This window comes from Hydra viridissima, unplaced genomic scaffold (assembly GCF_058129835.1).
Source record: "Hydra viridissima isolate aposymbiotic clone 2 unplaced genomic scaffold, HvirCarnegie_v1 scaffold_3, whole genome shotgun sequence".
Lineage (NCBI taxonomy): Eukaryota > Metazoa > Cnidaria > Hydrozoa > Anthoathecata > Hydridae > Hydra > Hydra viridissima.
In genome coordinates, this window is record NW_028324302.1 from 18,502,414 (window position 1) to 18,524,201 (window position 21,788).

Consider the following 21,788-nt stretch of genomic DNA (forward strand, 5'->3'; position numbering starts at 1 on the left):
CTTCTTTTTTTCTTTTTTTTTTTGTAAGCAAGATTGTACATAGTAAGCTAAAGAAAGAGGATAAGTACTGGTATAACCGCTGGTAAGTATTTGATCAGATTTTTAATTCATTTTTTGATTATTGGCGTTGCTGAAAATCATTAGAGGGAGGAAGTCCTAGTTTTAATTGTTTTTTACTAGCCCTCCTTAATTATTACAATTTTATAATATATTGACAATTTAGAGGACAAATGTAGTATGCCCAAAAAAATATGTTAATGGAGAAAAACGGACATACAACACTGAAGCGTATTTAAGTATAGTCAATGTGGAATTATTTTTCCTTAATCTTGTTTTGGTATAAGTTGGGCATCTCCAAGGCAATCAAATATTTGACATTGTTACTTTTTTGGAAATGAATGACTCAAGTCCAGTCATACTATCCAAGGTTATACATTAAAACTATTTTTAAAATACATGTTTGAATTTTAACTAAAGTAAAAGATTTTCATATTTTTGAAGCGATTTGGTGTTTATTAGAAGAATGTAATGAAATTTCACTTGTTGAAATCTTTAAAAATCGTAAAAGTTCAATTTCTCAATTTTTAATGAAAAATGAAAAACACCCGGGAAGAACGCTTCAAGTCTGAGAGTTTTTAGTTCGGAACAAATTTTCTGATGACTGAAATTGTTTTTGCATAACTTTGTAGGAAAAGATTACAACTCTTCTTTTCGTTGTTGCTTAAGATCCATAAGTCTGTAAAAGCTGATATTTCGAAAAGACAAACGTGGACTTTTCATTTCGAAGTAAATTTAATATTCGTTTACTTTTATTATCTTTAACATCCTTATACCATAATTTACTTTTCACAGATTTAGTTCAAAGAAAAATTTCGGGCAGAAAACATTGATAATTTTCCTTCTAAAATCAACGTTTTTGAGGTAGAACAAGCGAAATCACTCGTGTTAAAAAAACTTCTATAGTCTTAACTTTTAACATTCCCCAAGAATATGACATCATTTTTAAACATTGCATCATAGGAATGTGGGAGGAATCTTTACAGTTGTTACAGGTTGCAGTTTGTTAATCATTTTGATTTAAAATGTTTATTGTACATTCTTTTATTCCGCAATTAGGAATTACGTTGGGGTTGTTAGATCTTAAAGGATATTTTTCAAGTTCATTTTTCAATTTTTTTTTTTTTGCAAATCACGAGGAACATTCTTCATGTTGTTTTAAAATCAATTCATCCAGTGAATTAGTAATTAACGACATATCCTTCATCATTTAACGGCACATGCAAATTCAAAAGAAATGGAATTTGCTTGATCTGGTGTAAATAATGTGACACAATTCTCAACCTCGTTCGTTGAGTTACCTGACAACGTTTTTTATGAAAAAGGATTTGATCGAGGATAAAAATTTATAAAGATTTTAAATTCGAGTTTAGAAAATGATTGGAGAGCTAAGATATGGAGAAATAGATTTTTTTAATAGTTTAGGAAAAGAAAGTGTAATGCATCTACTAAGATGATTTATGTTTAGTTTTCGAAAAAAAACCAAGATTTTTTAATTCATAAAATTTAGAAAATCCGCAAAGTTTCATTTGTAAAAATATTATAAAAATACACCATATCTTACAAAAATAAATATCAGAAAATTTAAAACAGTATTTCTACACAAAATTACATACCACTTTTTACAACAAACCTTATATAAAGACATCATAACCAAAGTTAGTTGTAATATCTTAAATTAAAGTGAAGGCTTAACGAAAACCGTTTCAAGAGTAAGTAGTATTAAGATGAAAAGGTGTATCTGTGCAACTCATATACAAGGTAAAGAAGATAAACCATGGATCTAGGATTTAAATTACCAATCGTTATTAATCAAGATTTAACTAACCAATCGTTATTAATCAAGCCTAAATGGAGACTTTTTCTCAGGTGAACGCGTCCTCCACGAAACTACTTCCACCTAAAAGCCAGAAAGTAAATGAACTTTATTCAAACTTTCTTAGCGATGTTTAATGCCTAGTGAACTTTTTACTAACCTTGTCTGTTTGTTTATGTCTAGTAGATGCTATATAAGACGCTTTTACAGTGAGGATAACTGAGTTCATTAGATTTCGAGCCGCTTGAATAAGAGATGCAACGTTTTCGACCTTAACATTAAAAATAAAAAAAAAAAAAAACGAAACTCTAATATTAACACATTTTCAATAACAATAAACGCAAAGGTACATATAAAATTTTTCTTTGTAATAAATGGATCAAAAAATAAATAGCAAATTAAACAATAATTTATTTGGACTATAAAATTTAATTTCTCGTATTTTATATGAAGACCAAAAGTGAAAAACGAGTAACACTTTTGCAGCTTCGAAATCAATTTTAAAAATTAGGAGTATTATTTCCCCATTATTTAGGGCTGTTTTTTTTAAACTTCAGTCATGGAATGTTTTTTACTTGGAAAAGATTATCTTTCCTACCTAATAAAATTTTTTATAATGCGACTGCCTTTTTTCCTCTTTGGTCTTCATATACTATGTCAAATAGAACAATCCATCTATGTAAAAAAACAAAAAAAAACAACTTACTCCTGTTAAGATTGCCTCCCCTCCTATTACCTGACAGTCAGCTTTATTGCGTGCAGTCATGGTCAACTGATGGGAATATAATGTCACTCGCTGGAGATAAGCTATCAGATCATTTCTAGTTAAACTGTGAGGACACTAAAGGAGATATTGGAATGGATTAACAGAAGAACTTTGAAAAATTCTCAGACACAATGTAACTGCACAGTGTTGATGACGCTGTGGTCAGTAAATTGTGTCAAACTTTTAAAATTCATAGCTATGATAAAATATAAATGATACAGTGGACAAACTTACCATTAGCGCAATTTCAGAAGCAAGTTTATTTATTTGAGATCCATAATTAGCAATTAGCTGAAATATTTGAAGAATAAAATTAACTTTCAAGATTAAATGTCGCAATAAAACAAAATAAAAATACCAAAATAAAAACCTCAGCAGCTCGCACAACATCTTTCGTTGTTTTAAACGGTCCGGTACCTCTAAATGTAAGGTTAAAGAACACATAAAAATAAAATTACAAAAATATAATGCCCAAATGCATACATACATAGATGCTCGCATACATAAAATTGATCCACACATGTATTAACCTTTTTGGTACTATTCACCTTTACATATCATTAAAAAAAAAATTGTTTATCAATTTTAATTGAAAGTTCACGTGGACTAACATACCTAGTAAAATCACTCAAATCCAGCATGATAATGCACATATCATTTGAAAGAGATATAATCTTATTGTCTTGAGAATCCCATTTGTTTATCTCAGTAACTAAACGATTCCTTTCTGTATCCAAAGTTTCTGATAGCCGCATTATTTTTGTTCTTTCCTCCAATGGAAGCTCACTCAATAACAGCTATTTTCAAACAAACAACCAAGCTTTTTTTGTAAATATTTAACATGAAAGACCACACATAAATTATCACCAAAGTTTAGGTTTAACAAATGGATTTTAAAAATTGTAAAGCATACCCTTGAGCTCTGCACCTTAGAAGCCTCCTCGGAATTCTCTTCAGAATTGAAAACATTCTCTACCAAATTTTGTGATGAGGGGTAGCTGATATTTTCACGATATTTTGATTCTTTGTTAACAGCTGCTGAAAATTAAATTCATTTAAAGATTATTATGAAGAAGCATTAAAAATAGAAGTTCCATTAACAATCATTTATAAAGAGCATTTATTGAGACGGAGCAAACTCAAAATTTTGGTCCTGAACATTAAAAAAAAAAAAAAAATAGAGATTAAAATTATTTAAATATGTACCAATTTCAGCCGCAGGAGAATTGATTAAATTTGAGATAACAGCTGAACCTTTATGACTTGGTACAGAGATTTGCGATACCCAGGTCTTTATTTTATAATCACCTTTATATCCAGCAAACGCCCAAGTGTCATGTGGCCCTAATTTAATAGGCTCAACTGCTCCAAGACTCTTGAGAACATTTGAAGCAGCCATAATTCCATTTCCTAAAGGAATATCAGACATAAAATAGGCAAAAGCAACTTTTTCTTGATATTAATTTTAATTCTACAATATCTTAAGATAAAATGTTTTTTTGTAAGTTAAAGATTGTACAGATAATATCTGTACAATTTTTAACTTATAAAAATCTATTGGTAAAAATTTAAAAAAATAAATTGGTAAAGTTTTGTTTCAACAACTGTTGTAAGAACTCAAAAAAGGCTTTAATAGTTAATACAACATACAATTAGTAATAAATATGTAAATTAATATCAAATATTTAACACATAAAAATACCTGTAAGACCTTGCACAGCAATTAAAACAATGTGATGTTGAGGCAAACTTTCAAGATCTTTTGCCATGGCAACACCAGCAAAATGTGAAGTAGTGTCATAGGATTTAGATGATACAACCACTCCCATTTCATTTAACACTACAACATTGTAGCCAGGTTTGCAAGGACAACATTCAACTCCATTAACAATAATTGAGGATAAACGACAAACACCAGCTTCATCTTCAGCTTCACTTTGAATTTGAAAATGAACTTTCCCTTCAAAAGAAAAATACTTAGAAAAAATTGTTGACAGCTTTTTACCAAATACTTTTTAGAAATTACAAACATATGTTTAAGAGAAGTCCCATTAATTTAAACTTAAAACAAACCCCCAGCTTTGAGCTGCTCGTATGCCTTAATTTCTCTTTGTTTATCTTGTTCATAAACTATTTTCTCAAACAAATTTTCTTCACTTTTATACTCGCTTTCACTTTCAGTTTCTGTATCAACCTAAAAAAAAAGAAATGAAAAATATTGATTGATAAGTTCTGGCTTTGCAGGTGTGATAGAATAGATATTGTGATGTAGGAGTTACACACAAAAGGTGATACACTAAGGCTATAGTTTAGGAGAATCTGAAAAGGTAAGATTACAGCAAGCAAAGTTAATCAAATGATTGAGGGTTAAAGTATAAATTTTTTATATGTAAAAAGTTAAGTTGGGCCAAGGCGCTGAAATATTCAAATTTGAAGAACTTAAGATACCTTACTCTATCTAAAATTTTAATAGATAAATAGACGGTTATCCTAATCATTAATCTGGTTTATTACTCCTTCTAGTATGGAGAAAAAAAATCTAAAAAATTGATAAAAGTTAATACATTTCTCATTAGGACTAGATTACGAAGATCACTCAATCCATCATGAACCATCCTGGTAGCATCAACAAAATCATTTTTGTTGAAAGAAAAACCAGACAATAAGGAACTAACAGTCAATTTAATTTGCTCATCAAAGCGTAGCACAGCTAAAACAAATTATTTTTTATTTATAAATTACTTTTTCTTAAACAAACAAAATATTTATTAAATTTCATTTAATTCAAGTTAATGAGTTTTTGAACATTTTTTATTGACATTTAACTGAACATTCAACACACTATTTTCCATTAAAAAGAGCAAGGATTTCGATACTGCATCAGTGAAAGGTCCTGGCTCATAATTGTCCATCTCCATCTGAATAATATGGCACAAGCGGATCATTTGCATGTGTATTAAGTTTGAAGTTACATCCAGTGTAATAGCATCATTTCTTTGCGCTGACTCGATGCACTGGGTGATACCTTCAGATATGCATAACTCTGAAGATATGAAAAGCAATAACATATTATAAACAAATATTCTTCATTTAAAATTAAAAAAAAAATTTTTTTTATAACAACAATTTGGTTGTACCTGAAACAAATAGAATATCATCAACAGAGGTAATGTCATCAACAGCATCTGTAAGCAACTTAACTTGGATATTCCAGTTATTTCGAAACACTTCCATATTTTCATTAGCAACTTGACTTTCTGGAAATAATGCAAGTGTTCTTGCAGCATTAATTACCTGTTTCCAAAAAAATTATTAAATAAGTTATAAACTATGAAAATTGATTTATTCACATTAACATAGGCACAAATAAAATCATAGTATAAAAGCATAACACAAAATAAGTATTACCTCTGGACAAAGAAAACTTGTCTGAGCAGCAGCAGTGGAAACCATTTTTGATCCTTCAGCATTGAGTGACATTGAGCAAGCAATTGCTGAGACCTTTCAATTTTGAATTTAAAAATACAGAATACACAAAATGAGCATTAAAAATTAAAATTAGTAGCAGAAAAAAAAGTATTTACATTATGTTAATGTACAACATATCTTAACTTAATATCATAACTTGTGGCACAACATGCACACAATTTTAGTTAAATAATTAAATATTTATGTAATCATAATATTATGTTTATGCAATCATAATATTATATTTATGCAATCATAATATTATTTATGCAATCATAATATTATATTTATGCAAACATAATACTATTTATACAATCATAATATTATTTATGCAATCATAATATTATATTTATGCAAACATAAAATTAAGTTTAAACCTTTCAGTAAATTGACTGTGGTGTAATTCTCATTAAACTGAGCTCTTTAAGTGCTTAACAAGTAATGTCATACTAAATTTTTGACACAAATAACAACAATTCATACATTAAAACTTATTTTTTATAAAATTGACATAATGAAAACAAATTTTATGAAAAACTAAAAAAACAACCTCCTCAAGTCTTCTAGCACAATTTAAGAATATATCAACATATTTCTCAACTCTTTCACAATTGCCTGATTGTGCTGATTTTACCAGTAAATGCAGAGGGGTCTCTACATCCAAAAAAGCAACTGAAACATGTTCAGCAGCAGATCTTTGAAGCTAAAAAATAAGCAATAGAATTAAAAGTTACAAGCTGTACAATGATTTGAATGCTGGGAATTTTAATTTTTGTTAGCTTTCACCAAAAATGTGATGCATTTTATGTTTTCAAAATCAATTTAAAAAATATACTGAAACATGTACCAGTTTTGTGAGATTCTTAACAACTCTCTGCATGCTGCTTTTTGCCTCTTTTAATTCATTCCTTCCATTTTTATCCTAAGAAAATTATTTAAAAATACTTATGAATCTAAAAATGGAAAAGAAATTACAAAATTATTGAATCAAATAACTGTAAAGAAGAAGAAATAAAATCTTAAAAACTTTCACAGTAAAGTCTTCCTTACATTTATTATGGCACTATTAAATTTAATCATTTCTTCTTTCATTTTTCTGCACACAGAGTAGATTGCACTTTTTGTGTTCTCTCGTGTACATTTAGATTCCGCTAAACTTGTTGATTCATAGACAATTGTGTTAAGCAATTTGTTACATTCATTAACTAAATCTTTCTCTATGTTTGATTGGAATGTGGCATTTAAAACAGATATCTTTAAAAAAAAAAAAAGTAGAAAATCAAATAGCAATGCTTTTCATTATTTTCATTATTTTATGAATGTTCTTCATTATTTTCATCCAGAGCTTTTTATGAAGAAAAAAGAAGAAAAAAAAATGCTGTTCAGCATTTTCAGATGAAAATGATGAACAGCATTCATTTACATGAAACCAACTTTTACAAAGAATTTAAAATTTATTTAACTCAAAGAATCATGTGACTAGTTTAGAAATGATTATAAGTTGAAAATTTTTAAATTCAAAAGAATGAAAAAACTACTTTCTACTGTACTCAAACTGAAACTGAAATACTTGCCTTTAGTTGATTAAGATCAGCAAGTAAACCAGTTGATTTATCTGAACTGTGAACAGTTTTGTCTGCTTGAACAGTATTTGATATAATGCGAAATGCTGAGTTGATTTCTTTCATTACAAAATTCTTGTTTGAGATTGCATATGAAACTTCAGGGTGAGTTATGCATGTCTAAAAATAGATAAACATAATTTACAAAACAAAAATAAAAAGTTACCATTCTGGCATAATTTGAGACATTAAACTCCTTCGAAAGGATCAAAAAAAGTTTCTTTGACTTCTACACTGGCTCAATTAATAAACCATTTGACTTAAATATTCTGTTGATTTATTCATCCAACCCACTTTTTTAATGAATCAAGATTTTTTTTTTACTTTTTTAAATCAAAACTTAAAAAGAATATTTATATGCAGATAAACTACTTTGATAGATTTAATAATATTTCTTTGGTTACATTCATTTTAACTAACTTTCCTTATTCTAACAATACTCTATTCCATTAAAAGCATATACTCACTTCGTAATTATCAACTGAGATTTATAAAAAGCAACAAGGTCAAATTATATGAAGCATACAAGGTTGAATTATACAAAACAACAGGTAAAATCATACAAAGCAACAAGGTCAAGTTATACAAACACTAAGGCCAAATTATACAAACCAACAAAAATCTTTTATACAGCATTTTACTAAAATACAAATGAAAAAAGTCTTAAGATCATTTTGGGAAAAGTCTTAAGATCACTAGAATGGGATTCTTTAAATGCTCATTTTACTGAATCCATAAAATTACTATAAAAAGATGACTGCAACATTGATATAGCAGTAAAACCAGAAAGTCTTTTGAGCTTCTGTTCAACCGCTTGATGTTTACTTAAACAACTATTCAAAGACCATTAAAAAAATATGGTTGATCTATACAGAAATGTATAAATAACCACAAAGTTTTGTAAAATAAATATTTTAATACCTTAACCTTGAAAATAAACTTACTCAAAATTCTTAAAAAAAAAAACAAACTTTTGATGCTGTGAGTAGCATTTGATTGCATTTCTTCAATGAAACACATGCTGCTGCCAGCTCATCTTTGCTTTGATAATCTTTCAAGTCCTAAAATTTTTTTTTTATCATTAAAACTTGTAGAATGTTTCCATAAGCATATTTTTGCTACAACTACTAGAAAAATTCTCAAAGATTTTCACAAGCTTCAAAGTGATCACATTATTTTTAAATAAAACTTTGAAATATTTTTTTCTAAAAGCCATTTTAAAGAAAATTAAGACTGTTTATAAAAATCTTTGATAAATTCTAAATTTATCAAAATATTTAGTATTCATACCGCTTGTCGTAACTTTGTCAAATTTGCAAGATTTGTTACATCCTTTCTGTAACTGTCAAATGTTAGTAATAATTCTTCTTTAGTTTGAACATTGTTAAGTTTACTTAATTGTTTTTCCACCTAATAAAACACAGATATATATATGCATATATGAATATATATATATATATATATATATATATATATATATATATATATATATATATATATATATTAAATATATACACATGTATGTGTGTATGTGTGCATGTGCGTGTCTTATATATATATATATATATATATATATATATATATATATATATATATATATATATATATATATATATATATATATATTAGGGTAGGTCAATTTTGCCATTATTTTCAAATATGAAATTTAGTAACTAGGGTATAACAACAGCTCCACCAAATTTCAGCAGTACTGTATTAAAAGTGGCCTGCGGATTTGTATTTAAAGTCCTCAATTATGGACTAAATTTCTTGGTTTCTAAAATGGAATTTTAATCTTTGAAATTTTAAGTTCCAAACAAGCTATCTAGTTTTAAAATATCTAGTTTGGAATATGTAATACAACCAATAAAATGTTTTTTAAGTTACAGCAGCTAATCAAATTTAGCGCATCTGGCATTTGTTAAATGAAAAAACTAGCCATTCAACTGAAACAGGTAAACTTACTATAACTTTATTGATATACTTTAAGTACACAAATTTATTATATTTTTTAGTGATATATTTTAAGTACACAAATTTGCGTGCTGCAATTTCTTTTAGGAAGAAGCTGAATGGCAACCAATAAAGAAATTTCCTGGAGACTACCATTTAGTTAAAATATCCCAGGTTTACTATGGAATTAATCAGAAATGAGTATTCATCAAACTTAGATCCAGCTCTTGCAAATACGTCACACTACATGACATTTAACATATTTTGAGAAAAGATGTTGAATCAATCACATCTTGATTGACAAGTGTAAATTAGATAGGGCTAAAGCACAAGTAGAGATAGTTAATGAAGGTTAAGATCTAAAAAAAAACAACCAGTTAATGTGGATAGCAAACTTGATCACACCACTTGAAGTTCTACCATAATAAACTCAACTGAAGGGGAATTGCTCAAAAAATCTATTGAACCTGAACATCAATTAGATTTACTTATGAAGATGGAAAATCTACTAGAACTATTTAACTCAAAGAACAATTCTTATTATTGACACAACTGGTACTTGCAAAAGAGATGTTCAGTGTTTTACAAGAGTTTAACAGTGTTGAAAGTATTCAGGCAGTTCTTCTTGATAAAACTGCTAGAAATACTGGCCCAATAAGTGGTTTAGTGGTAAAATTTGAAGAGCTGTTGATAAGAAAACTGCACCTCATTGGGTGCGTGCTACATCAAAACGAACTTCCTCTAAGAGTTTTTTTTTAAAAACTAGATGGTGTAACAACTAGACCAGGAAGCTTTAGTGTCTTTCTTGTCAAAAGATATGCTGAAAATATTCAGGATTCACATCAAGTTTTGTTTGAACCTATCACAAATCCTATAGTTGATGGGTATGTTCCAAAAGAAGGACAATTCTGTTAACCTGTTGATGTTCTAGACTTCTCATCTTACTCCTTGAGTGTAGAACTAGTACACTCAGTGAGTAAGATGAGAACTGTTACACTAGTATCAAAAGCATCCTATTATGTTTACTGGTTTGAGAATTGACACAACTGCATCTTGACAAAATTGCTTAGCAGAAAGATGCACCAAGCATATATGTCAAAAGGATATTAGTCCCATTTATATGATGATATTTTTGAATAAATTCAAAAAGTTACTAAATTAGATAAACATCTTTTTATAAACTTAGAATCATAAATTATAAAAAAGGTGCTTAGAAAACTTTTCAACATATTCTCACAAATGAAAATTATAATTTCCGCTTATCGTGCTTTTTATAGTGTTTTTTGTACAATCACAATAATCTTTAAAGTTAAATCCGCAAACCAATTTTCATCCAAAATCACTGAAATTTTTTGAGGTATCTTATTTAAACTACCTTCAACTACTGCAAAATTATGCAATAGGTTGGGGTAAAATAAATTATCTTGTTGAGTTATTTGCCTGTAAAAATAGTGACAATGATGAATAAACCTTCAGACATATTTTAAATACTGTTTACAGATATAGCAATATACAACCACTCCTGCTGACCATCATCTGGAGAAAAGTTAGCACTACACAACCACTTGCAGTCAAATGGACAATGATCTTTCTAATCCACCTAAAGAGCTCAGTCTATATCTTAGATTGAGTAATATGAATGCTTGATTCAGATTTAGGAGGCAAATTTCATTAAGAACCACCTAAGAACAACCCCCAGGAACATTTTTGATGCAGACCAGTGTAATTAATCAGATGAAGAACTTCATATTAGCATTTACCATTATTAACATCTAACAAAACTTAACTAAAAATGAAGTAGAAAGATCATATGTCTTCTCACTGAGACTATAACAATATCTAAAAACAGTAAATTTGAGAAACTGTGTTCAACTGTAAATCAATTGTTTGTAGCAAGCTTAGATCATACAAAAGCAACACCAAGAGAAGCATTTCACATTGTTGCCCCAGCTTTAAGGCCAGTTGGGATTAACATAGATAAACTTATTCTTTCAGCCAGTTCCTTATCTGGAACTAGAAGAGCAGTAAAATATTCAATTAGTAAGAACATCAAAGAAACATTTTTACCTAAAACATCTCTTGTAGCTCATTTTGATGGCAAACCTTTACCAGATTTTGATGGTGCAAACTATGATTGTCTGCCAGTAGTTGTATTTGGAAAAAATAGAGAAACTATTAGGCATCACCAAGATCTGTGAACTAGTATCATTTTGAAAAACACAATAATTAAATTACTTTAGAGCTGGAATGTTACGTCCAAATTTTGGTTAGCTGGCTTATACCTGGGTGATACAACAGGTTCTAATACTGGTATTCATAAAGGTTCTACAACAATAGTTCAGAGAACTTTTGATAAACAGCTTTTATTTTTAGACATCACATTCTGGATATTATCACTAGAGCTTTGTTTGATTTATTTTTTACCTCATCTGAACCTCAAATTGTCATTTTCAATAGATTTAAATATAAATTGTCATTTATTGATCAGAAAAACTATGTAGCAATTAACAAAGACTGGTTATAAATTGTTAACTGCTGAAAATATTTGGTTACAGCAAAAGTTTCTATAGATTTTCTTCAAGATAAGTTGAAAGTTACTCAACGTTGTAATGATTATTTGCAGTTGATAAAGCTTTCCCTTGTCACACTTGGGCTATTGGAACTAGAAATCTTATGCATTTCACTTCTCCAGGTGTATATCACAGGACACATTGAATAGCTAAAGACTTTTATTGTTTAAAAATTTTCTGCTCTTGTGAACAGCTCATATTGACTTTTTATGAACTACAGGTATTAGAATGGATGTCTGTTCACTTTAACGGTGTATGTAAAATAAAGTTTCAGTGCACCAAACAGTTGCAGTGCTTATTAAAATGACCTTTGTTTTCTCAAAACTGTCAGATTTTTACAATAAATTTAATTATATGTGAAGAAAATTGATGTTATTGTAAAATAAAACTTACATACCATGGATAATGTAGTTAGCAAATTATATACATCAGCCATGTCTGCCACACACAAGAGACGTGTCACTGATGAAAGTAGATTTCGTGCAGCATGCACCATTTTGTTTCTTTTCACATGATCACATGGATCATATGCAAAATCACTTGATGATTGTCGCATTCTTTCTCCTAAAAATGTTTTCGCCAATGTAGTTAAAAAAAAAAGCCTTTCATAACTTTTAAGTGTAACCATTGTTATCTTTTATTTGTCATTAGATTTCTCTAAAACTTTTTAAACTCAATACAATTAGACTAAATTTGATTTTTTTTTCCTGTGATATTATGATCTCAGGGATAAAATCAAACTTTTTGTTATTTCTTGAAAAGACTTCACCCCATGTTGGACTGAATTACAACAAAGAAAGTCAAAATGTAGCCTTTTTATAGTCATTTTATTTCCTTTTTTTTTTGAAACTGATAAAATTTTCATTAGTAAATCATACTTTTATCAGGTAATTTCTTCAAAAAATAAATAAAACAGATGTTTTTCACATGCTCCAAAACCACATGCAAGGATTTTTAATATTTAGTTGTTAACCGATTATTGTAAAAGTCTTGATATTTTTAAGGAAAACATGTTTGTTTTACTCCCCAGTTTAAAGTATTTTTCACCAAAGTACTAAAGGAGACTATAAAAAAGCCAAATTTAAAGAACAATTTGATACTCCAAGATCAACCTTGAAACTTTGAAACAACTTTAATTAATTCACCTGTAAAAAACAACAAGTGCTTCAATACTAAAACCAATTATTTACCAAATACTAATGTGAAATTTAATTTCTAGTTTAGAATTTATTTAATTTATTTAATAACTACAGGGACAAGACAGCTCTAGTTGACTAAAAAACATAAAATGTTTTGAATTTACTTTAGTAGTTGTTCATATAACTAATAAGATCACTAGTATGTAGAATCTTAATCCACATTAAAAGCACTGTATTTTCTCTATTGTAGATAAAGAGAAGAGTAGAACCAGTTGATAATTTTAACCCAACTGCATAAACTTATTTCAGTATAAAAAATTTTTTTTATGTTCCCTGAACCATTAGAGAATAGTTTAGAAAGAAAATTTAGCTGACATTTATTGTTCATATTTTTTGGTTTGTTATACAATTTTCAAATATTAACAGTAACATTTCCATGATTTAAGTATTTTGAGTGGATTTTCAAAATGTTTGGAACAACTAACTTTTAGTTCTTTAAAATAAAAGAACACCAAAGATATGCTTTTTTAAAAAGAAAAGAAAAAACTAATTTCAGTAAAATAATTCAATAGCCTTATTTTTGGAGATGTTTACAAAATTCTGAAACAACGGGGTTGCATGCCGATTATTCCTTTACACAAATTTATCTTTGTGAAACTATTTTTCAAAGTAAATGTCAATAAATTTTAACCTGAGATTTTAGCTTCTTTGCATGCATCAAGTATTGGTTGCTTTATTTCTGGAAAGTCATTAGCAATACTTTCACCAACTTCAACAAGCCGAAAAGTTGCTAATTCAATTTCATTTGCAATTTCAGGACCTTTCTTTGATCTTCTCTTTTTAAGTTTACCAGACTTACTTACCAAAGTTGTAACCTAAAAATTGGATTAAAATTTTTTTAAAAAATGTTATAGCAATTAAGTGTGGAAATTAACAAATTTAAAAAATTATTCAAAAAAATTAAACTATAAAATTATTTGAAACTATAAAATTATTTGTTTCTAAACTAATTTTTATGGGAGGCAAGTGCGTTTTGTAGTCATGGATAGTCTACTTCATCAAGATGCAAACAGACCTTTTTAACAAGTGGTTCCAACGTTTTTTCAATCGTTTGAGTTTTTATTTTTACAGATTTTGGATCCCATAGTAACAATTTTTCTTTAGCAAGGAAGTCTTCTGATATTGTAGAAAACATTCTACACTTATTTTCTTGTTTTTTTTTTTTAAAAATAAAAAGTAAATTCAAATGTTGCTCATTTTTGTAACGAGTTTAAGATACAGCATGGATTTTTTAGCAATGTTTTTGTTTTTAAAGAAAAGCGACACCGAGGCGTAAAAACGGCGTCTAATTTTTGACGTTTGATAGACTAGTGACGGCGAATGTTTGTTTAGGCTTTATTTTCTTCTGATACACAAGAAACAATTGCCTTTCTGTAATTCTGGTTCCAGCACCGAACATTAGAGCGAAAAAAAGCTTCTACTTATAACACACAGAGTGCATGGTTAAATTTGATTGCAATCGTGTGTATGGTCTTCTTGCAGACAAGGTTGGAATTAGAGGACAACTAACTGCATTGAAAAATAGCTTCTTTATGAATTATATCGCTAAATTAATACAAAAAAAAGAATATATATATATATACATACATACATATATATATATATATATATATATATATATATATATATATATATATATATATATATATATATATATATATATATATATATATATATATATATATATATTCACTACAGTCCATAAGTGTTCTATTTCTTAAAGTTTTTAATGTTTTACTTAAAAATGAGAGGGAAAAAATCACTTGAAATAGATGCTCTTTTGCTATTAATGAAAGTTACATTAAAAAAAAAAAAAATTGATTAATTTAATTTATAACTTGCTCTCATCACCGCTACACGTATTCGTGGCATTTTTGAAAGTCTATTTTTTGCCACTCACTTTTAAGCTTTTCCTACATATTTTTCACTTTTGGGCATAAGTTTTTTGACATTTCTCTCAAATTCATCCCATAAAAATTTAATAGGGGAATGATCTGGTGACTAGGAAAGACAAATCACTCTTTAAATTACTTTATCATTTTCTAATTCAATTCTTTTTTGTCATTATTCCCTTTATTTCAACATTACCACCAGTATTATTACCACCAAAATAACCTCTTCCCCCCAACATGACACTATCTCCATCATGTTTTACAGTTGGGCACCACACACTGCTTAATCGTCCGTTTACTACTTCTCTTTGAACCAAAAATTTGAAACTTTGACTCGTCAGTCTAAATAACGCGTTTCGAATCATCAACAGCCAAATCTTCATGCTGTTTAGCTTACTGTAATCTTCTTTTTCTTATTTTGAGGCCGAACAGGTGGTTTCCTTGCGGTTATTCTTTTACCAAGCTCTGCTTTCATCAATCGTCTCATTACTGTTGTCACAGATATTGTTTCTTCTCGGAAACTATTCATAATATTTGTAATTTCTGGATCAGCTAATAGTCTATTTTTTTGACTAATGGCAGCAATTCTTTTGTCTTCAGTAGCAGAGGTACTTTGCTGACAGTCTGATCGTTTGACCACGCTTCTTGTTTTTTCTTTCTTTTCTATAATATTCCATATGGTTGAAGTAGAAATTTAAAGTTTTTTTGTCATTTGTCTCATTTAATATCTTTCATACCACAATGTAAATATTGCCGATCGTGTTTCTACTGCTAAAAATAAATCAAGATTTTAGACAATAACAGTGCAAAAAAGATAATTTCATAAGTGCATGGCATTAATGACTGGGTTGAATGTGCAGTGAAAAATGCTTTATTTAAAAACATTTTTCGGTATTTACGTTTATTCACGTTTATATCAACACCATTTAACACTTTTACAAAAAATAAATAAATAAATGGATAAAAGAAATGCACGCACACACACGCACACACACGCACGCACAGAAAATTTGTTGAAAATCAGAAATATAGTAGAAAATTCTACGAATATTTAAAACCCAGAATGCATCTTTTACTTTTTTTTTTTTCTTCTAAATCTTATGCTTTAACGTCTTGCGTATTTTTAACGTGCAGAGGGGGTATGCTTGATGCCAGAAGAACCAAAGCTTGCTCATTTTTGGCATGCTGCATGAGAACAACCTTTAAAAAGTAGGTACATTTTGTATTATGTTTTAATGTTAGAGGGTTATAAATGACAAAAGTAATAAAGTAAACATATTATGATTTTTTAACAAGTTCAAAATGTTCACTAAATTTATAACGTTTGCTGCGTCTGTTTTTTGAGCCTTATCCATTAAAAACATGCGCGGCTAACGAAGCGCGTAATTTGTAGATTATGCAGAGCAGGTGATCACTGAGATAGCAACATGGCCGATCATAGCAAGGAAGAAAAACTGAGAAGCAAAAATTTGAAATCGAATTTTTATCAAACACACAGACCTTCAAAAGTTGGTTTATCGAAACCAAATGTAAAGGATGTCTCGCGAGAGAGTCCTGAGAAAGATGCAGTAAAAAGCGGAAAACACCCGCAGACAATGAATGCCGAACAAAAAGACGAATCAGCTTTGACAAGCAACAAAGCAAAACATGATTCAAGTTTAGATAGAAGTTACGGAGAAGTGTATAATTGGAGTAATGAGAAAAATACGGAGTTTAGTGATGGAACTTGGGATATTAAAGTAGCAAACGTAGAATTTTATAACGATAATCAACCTAAAGTTCAGCCCTCTAAAGAGGCAAAACTCAAAAATAGCACCGACCATTCAGTACCACTGCGAAATAATATTCGTGAAAATAATTTTAACAACATTGGGAAAGTTAGTCCACTAAACGAAGTCAATAACCCAGAAAGGGATTTGGTTGATTCAAACAGTTGGAAAGACACTACGCAAGATACACCTAAACAACGCGGAACAGAGTACTACTCTACTTATCCGGGAGGTACATATCATCATAAAAAGAGAAAATCATCGCCAACACCGGGGAGAGCAGAAAAAGATGACAAACCATCTCCAGCTTTTAATTCTGAAGTCTCAGCTAATAGCAAATTAACGCCTTTACCTTTACACAATACGACAAAACAAACTCAAAATCGGTCAGAGCTTCAAAAGCAAAAAGAAAATTCAAACATTGACGAAACCGGTGAAAAAGCGCGTCTTCTAGCGGTACGAAAATTAGACACACCTGAGCCAAGACGGAAAAACGATTTAAATGAAGGTAGTTCAGAAAGCTCTTCAACAATATCCGATAACTTGGATTCAAAAACTGATGTTTTTCTTCCAAAGAGATACATTTTAGCAATTATGATGTTCATGGGTTTTATGAACATGTATGCCATACGTGTAAACCTTAACGTAGCAATAGGAGCTATGACCAATAATCACACAATATCACAAGGAGGTTTTGCAGTTACCATGGTAATTTTTTTTTTTTTTTTCATTACTTTTCATTTGTGGGATTTGTAGCAACTTTCTCTCGAACCCCATGCAACTTATGCTTTAACCCTCATTGAACTTTTAAACATTTATTATCGATAATCGATTTTATTTTTCTTCCAGCCTCCTGAATTCAATTGGTCGTCAAGGTTACAAGGTAAAAAGTTTTTTTTTTTAACAAAATTATCAAAAGTATGCTAACAAAAATAGTAACTTTCAACAAATTTGCTTCTCATACGCATTCCCATTTGACACACTCTCCCAAGATAGTTAAAAAATTGGATAATTTGTAACTAATAAAACTTTCATACATTTCACATAGGTAACTATTAAATAAACCGAATTAGTTAGTCATAAACCTGGGAATTCTTAACTACAGCCGTTCAAGTTCAAAACATGGAAAAATTTTTTTTTTTTAGGTGTCGTACTTGGATCTTTCTACTATGGGTACATGTTTTTACAAATTCCAGGCGGGTGGTTTGCCATGCGCTTCGGAGGAACCAAAATATTTGGTGGAGCAATCTTTCTTGCATCTTTACTGACTCTACTGACGCCCGTTGCAACGCGATACAGCGTATGGGCTTTAGTTGTGCTGCGTATTTTAGAAGGGCTTGTTTTGGTGAGTTAAATATTTATTACAAGAACATTTTGTTTATTCGGAAAATAATAGAATAAATTTAAAACAGTTTCAAATAGAGGGAGCTAAAGGATAAAATGAATACCATTACTCAAAATTTTAGTAATTCAGCTATAATTTACAATAAAAAGTAATAGAAAAGTCTAACAATATATATTTTAAATACTTTTATGGTGTAATAAAAGTTTTAAAATTAGTTAAAGTAACCATCAACAGATTATAACGAGCTCTTTTCCATAAAGCAAGATGTATGAGAACTTTGTAAATATCGTTGCAAAATGTTGATATATTCTCTAATGCAACAATTTTAGGGTGTTATGCTACCCTGCAATCATCAAATATGGAGTTTGTGGGCACCCTTACAAGAAAGATCCACTCTTGTAACAATAGCTGTTGCTGGAATGAACGTTGGGACAGTTGTGACCATGCCATTAACCGGTCTTTTAACCAAGTATGGTTTTGATGGAGGCTGGGCATCAGTATTTTACTGTTTTGGTAGATATTCTTTTTTTTAAAACAAATCTATTTATCTTGGTTCCTTCAGATATATTTTTTTCTATTAGACAATTTTTTTTCAAATAAATATGTAGGCTTATTTGGAATCGCTTGGTTTTTACTATGGCTACTTGTTGTGCATGCAACTCCCAATTCTCATCCCACTATTACGAAAGATGAGAGAAATTATATAAATAAAAACGTCACTCAAAGGAAGGTATTGTTACTCAGTTTACAATATTTTAAAAAATATTCTCTTTTTTTTATGTCGCATTTATATTTTGCAGTTATGTCGTATTTATAAGTTGACTTATCAGAGATCTATAATAACAACTGTTGACTCACATTGCATTTTTCTTTTACAGAGCATGAAAGTCCCATGGAAAGCCATGTTGGCATCAAAACCTGTTTGGGCTGTTATAATTGGCAACGTGGCAAGCGATTGGGGATTGTACACTATTCTCATATGTTTACCATTATTTCTTATGGACATTATGCGTTTCAACGTGCAGACGGTAAAAAGATAATCAAAATATAAAAATGTAAACTTCAACCCATATATGTAAACGAATTATTGAGAATCAATTAATTTTTCTGTTCTCTAGATGGGCTTTGTTGCTTCCTTACCTTTCCTTTTGAAAGCAATTGTTGGTCCTCTTGGAGGGGTGGTTGCTGATTTATTGCGCTATAAATTCATGAGTACAAGAGCTGTTCGTCAACTATTTTACGCTATTGGTTAGTTAACATTCTTATAACTTTAAAATTACTGCAAGATTAGCTCCATATTTGAAGAAACAAATTTCAGTTTTTATTAACTTATATTTCTTTAAAGAATTTACTTAAAATGTGTTTTCTTATCTACAGGAGCAATGTCCGCAGCTGTAATGATAGTAATTGCAGGGTACACAGATTCGCCTATGTTTGCGGTTTTAAGTATGTGCGTCGGAGTTGCCATGTCAGGGCTGTTACACAGCGGGTATGAAGTCAACGTTCTTGATATCGCTCCGTCTTTGGCAGGAATTGTTATGGGTATTACAAACACTGCTGGAACCACCACAGGATTTTTAAGTCCTCTTCTTGTTGGATTTTTAACCGAAGATAAAGTTAGTTAAGCATCACACCTTTATTCAAAGTTTGATTTTATTGCAATTTTTACTCTGTAACTCTTTTTCTTTTGCATTATTTTAGCAACGCTCACAATGGCAACTGGTGTTTTGGATCACTTTCTTTATTTATCTTGGGGGTACAATAATGTTTTGTTTGTTGTGTTCGGGAGAAGCACAACATTGGGCTTTAGAAGAAAACGACGACGATGAAGATGAGAGCCATGACCGGAGTAAGCCATAAACATTAGCAATCATTGCGAAATGGGATAAATGAGACTGAAATAAGCGAGTTAAGGTTTTATTCATTGTAGAATAATGGAATTGTAGAATGGTTTCGGCGTACAAACAACGATCGGTATGACTTCAAGAAACGTTCTGTGTTGAAGAGCAATTTGAAATAATTGGATTTATAAATGACTTTTTGTTCAGCTTTTAAAAGGTACCGAAATGCAGCAGAAAAAAAATCCAGTGAAGATTTTTTAAAGCGCGATAAGTGATTGAATGCTAACGTGCAAATACTAAAATAGTATTATTTATCGTTGCGCATGATGAACGTTGTTAAACTCCAACTAATTCGTTTTGCACTGGCATTCAATTGATCGATTGATCGATTGATCACGCTCTAAAAAACTTATGGAAATTGAGCCTTACGGGTTATGGAGCTTTTCAAATGACACGGAAGAAAAAAAACTTGACTCGTTACTAATCTTGAAATGTTTTGTAAATATTTAATTATAAAATTATTTTGTTAAAAATGATTTTACACTAAGACTGCTTACATTAAGACTGCTTAAACCGTTTTGATTCTATTAGCTGATCATTTTTGTTTAAAACTATCGAAGAGACGAATTTTTTACCCAAGTGCAATACAAAGTTTTTCATAAAATAGAATATAAGCCGGTAAAAAAATTTATCAAATCTAGACACCAAAATTTATTATTTTTTGTTATTAGTTTGTGGTTTGACTGTGCATGTTGAAACGTATATCACGTTCGTCAACTGAATGAATCGTTTTCATAAAAATGTTTTTTCGCAAATGGTTTTTAAAAAGTTTTACAAGTATTCTGTGCGATGTAATTTTAAGCAAACGCTACAAAAAAAGAAAAAAAAATTCTTCAGAAGTTATATACTATAGGGGGGGGGGGGGGTTCAGGGGTCAGGTTCAGACCCTACTCTTTTAGATAAGGTTATGGGTCACAATGGCTTTGGATCGACTCCATTTCTAAAGTGCTTTGGGTGTATTATTTCATATTATAAAAAATTCGAAAATTGTTAAAAAGTGTTTTACTTTTCATTTAGATTTTACGTCCAGGTTAAAATTTAAAATAAACATTTCATAATTTTAAGCCGTAGCGGACTGTCCACTAGGCTAACTAGGCTGCAGCCTAAGGGCCCGTGATTTTAGGGGGCCCGTACACGGACTCCTTGGCCCCATGACAAATCCGTGCGTCTATTATCTATAATCTGTCAGTCAGATTCAGGCTTTGATCATATGCAATAATCATGGAAACATTATCTTGTTCCTAAGTAAATAAAGTTTGATATACAGTATTATACCGATCTTTTGTGAATTTGCTAAAATGTCATATCATCATAAGTCAATAGCTCTAAGGTGTCGTGAAAGAAATCTTGCAATAGAAGCACACACAGAAGTAATGTCAAAAGCTGTTAAGCTCACGGAGGTCTTTGGGAAGCAACGTTCAGTAACAGTT

The 21,788-nt window shown here is 29.8% G+C and overlaps 2 protein-coding genes across 4 annotated transcripts; one reads left to right on the top strand and one right to left on the bottom strand.

The window, feature by feature from the left end:
* Positions 1 to 22: 22 nt before the first annotated feature.
* LOC145201996 (sialin-like) lies at positions 23 to 20,871 on the top strand. Its single transcript, XM_090080800.1, has 11 exons — positions 23 to 82; positions 16,478 to 16,552; positions 16,737 to 17,820; positions 17,962 to 17,995; positions 18,258 to 18,457; positions 18,787 to 18,970; positions 19,066 to 19,187; positions 19,336 to 19,485; positions 19,576 to 19,705; positions 19,835 to 20,073; positions 20,159 to 20,871. The coding sequence occupies exons 3-11, from the start codon at positions 16,771 to 16,773 to the stop codon at positions 20,315 to 20,317; spliced, it is 2,268 nt and encodes a 755-aa protein (XP_089936926.1). The 5' UTR covers positions 23 to 82; positions 16,478 to 16,552; positions 16,737 to 16,770; the 3' UTR covers positions 20,318 to 20,871.
* On the bottom strand, positions 1,618 to 14,707 carry LOC145200658 (catenin alpha-2-like). 3 transcript variants are annotated; one of them, XM_090080798.1, is made up of 23 exons: positions 14,467 to 14,707; positions 14,083 to 14,266; positions 12,650 to 12,816; positions 9,020 to 9,139; positions 8,701 to 8,790; positions 7,682 to 7,849; positions 7,158 to 7,361; positions 6,955 to 7,029; positions 6,658 to 6,810; positions 6,048 to 6,140; positions 5,777 to 5,933; positions 5,482 to 5,682; positions 5,204 to 5,349; positions 4,713 to 4,833; positions 4,342 to 4,599; positions 3,846 to 4,049; positions 3,553 to 3,674; positions 3,255 to 3,436; positions 3,010 to 3,058; positions 2,874 to 2,930; positions 2,580 to 2,714; positions 2,034 to 2,144; positions 1,618 to 1,957 (listed from the first exon to the last, which is right to left on the bottom strand). In XM_090080798.1, exons 1-23 carry the CDS (start codon positions 14,584 to 14,586, stop codon positions 1,895 to 1,897), a joined length of 3,180 nt encoding a protein of 1,059 aa, XP_089936924.1. In that variant the 5' UTR covers positions 14,587 to 14,707; the 3' UTR covers positions 1,618 to 1,894. The 3 variants fall into 3 exon arrangements, with proteins under 3 accessions (XP_089936924.1, XP_089936923.1, XP_089936925.1); XM_090080797.1 differs by having other exon boundaries at positions 3,553 to 3,677; XM_090080799.1 differs by lacking the exons at positions 6,658 to 6,810; positions 6,955 to 7,029; positions 7,158 to 7,361; ... (4 more) ...; positions 14,083 to 14,266; positions 14,467 to 14,707 and adding an exon at positions 6,485 to 6,556 and having other exon boundaries at positions 3,553 to 3,677.
* Positions 20,872 to 21,788: the final 917 nt, after the last annotated feature.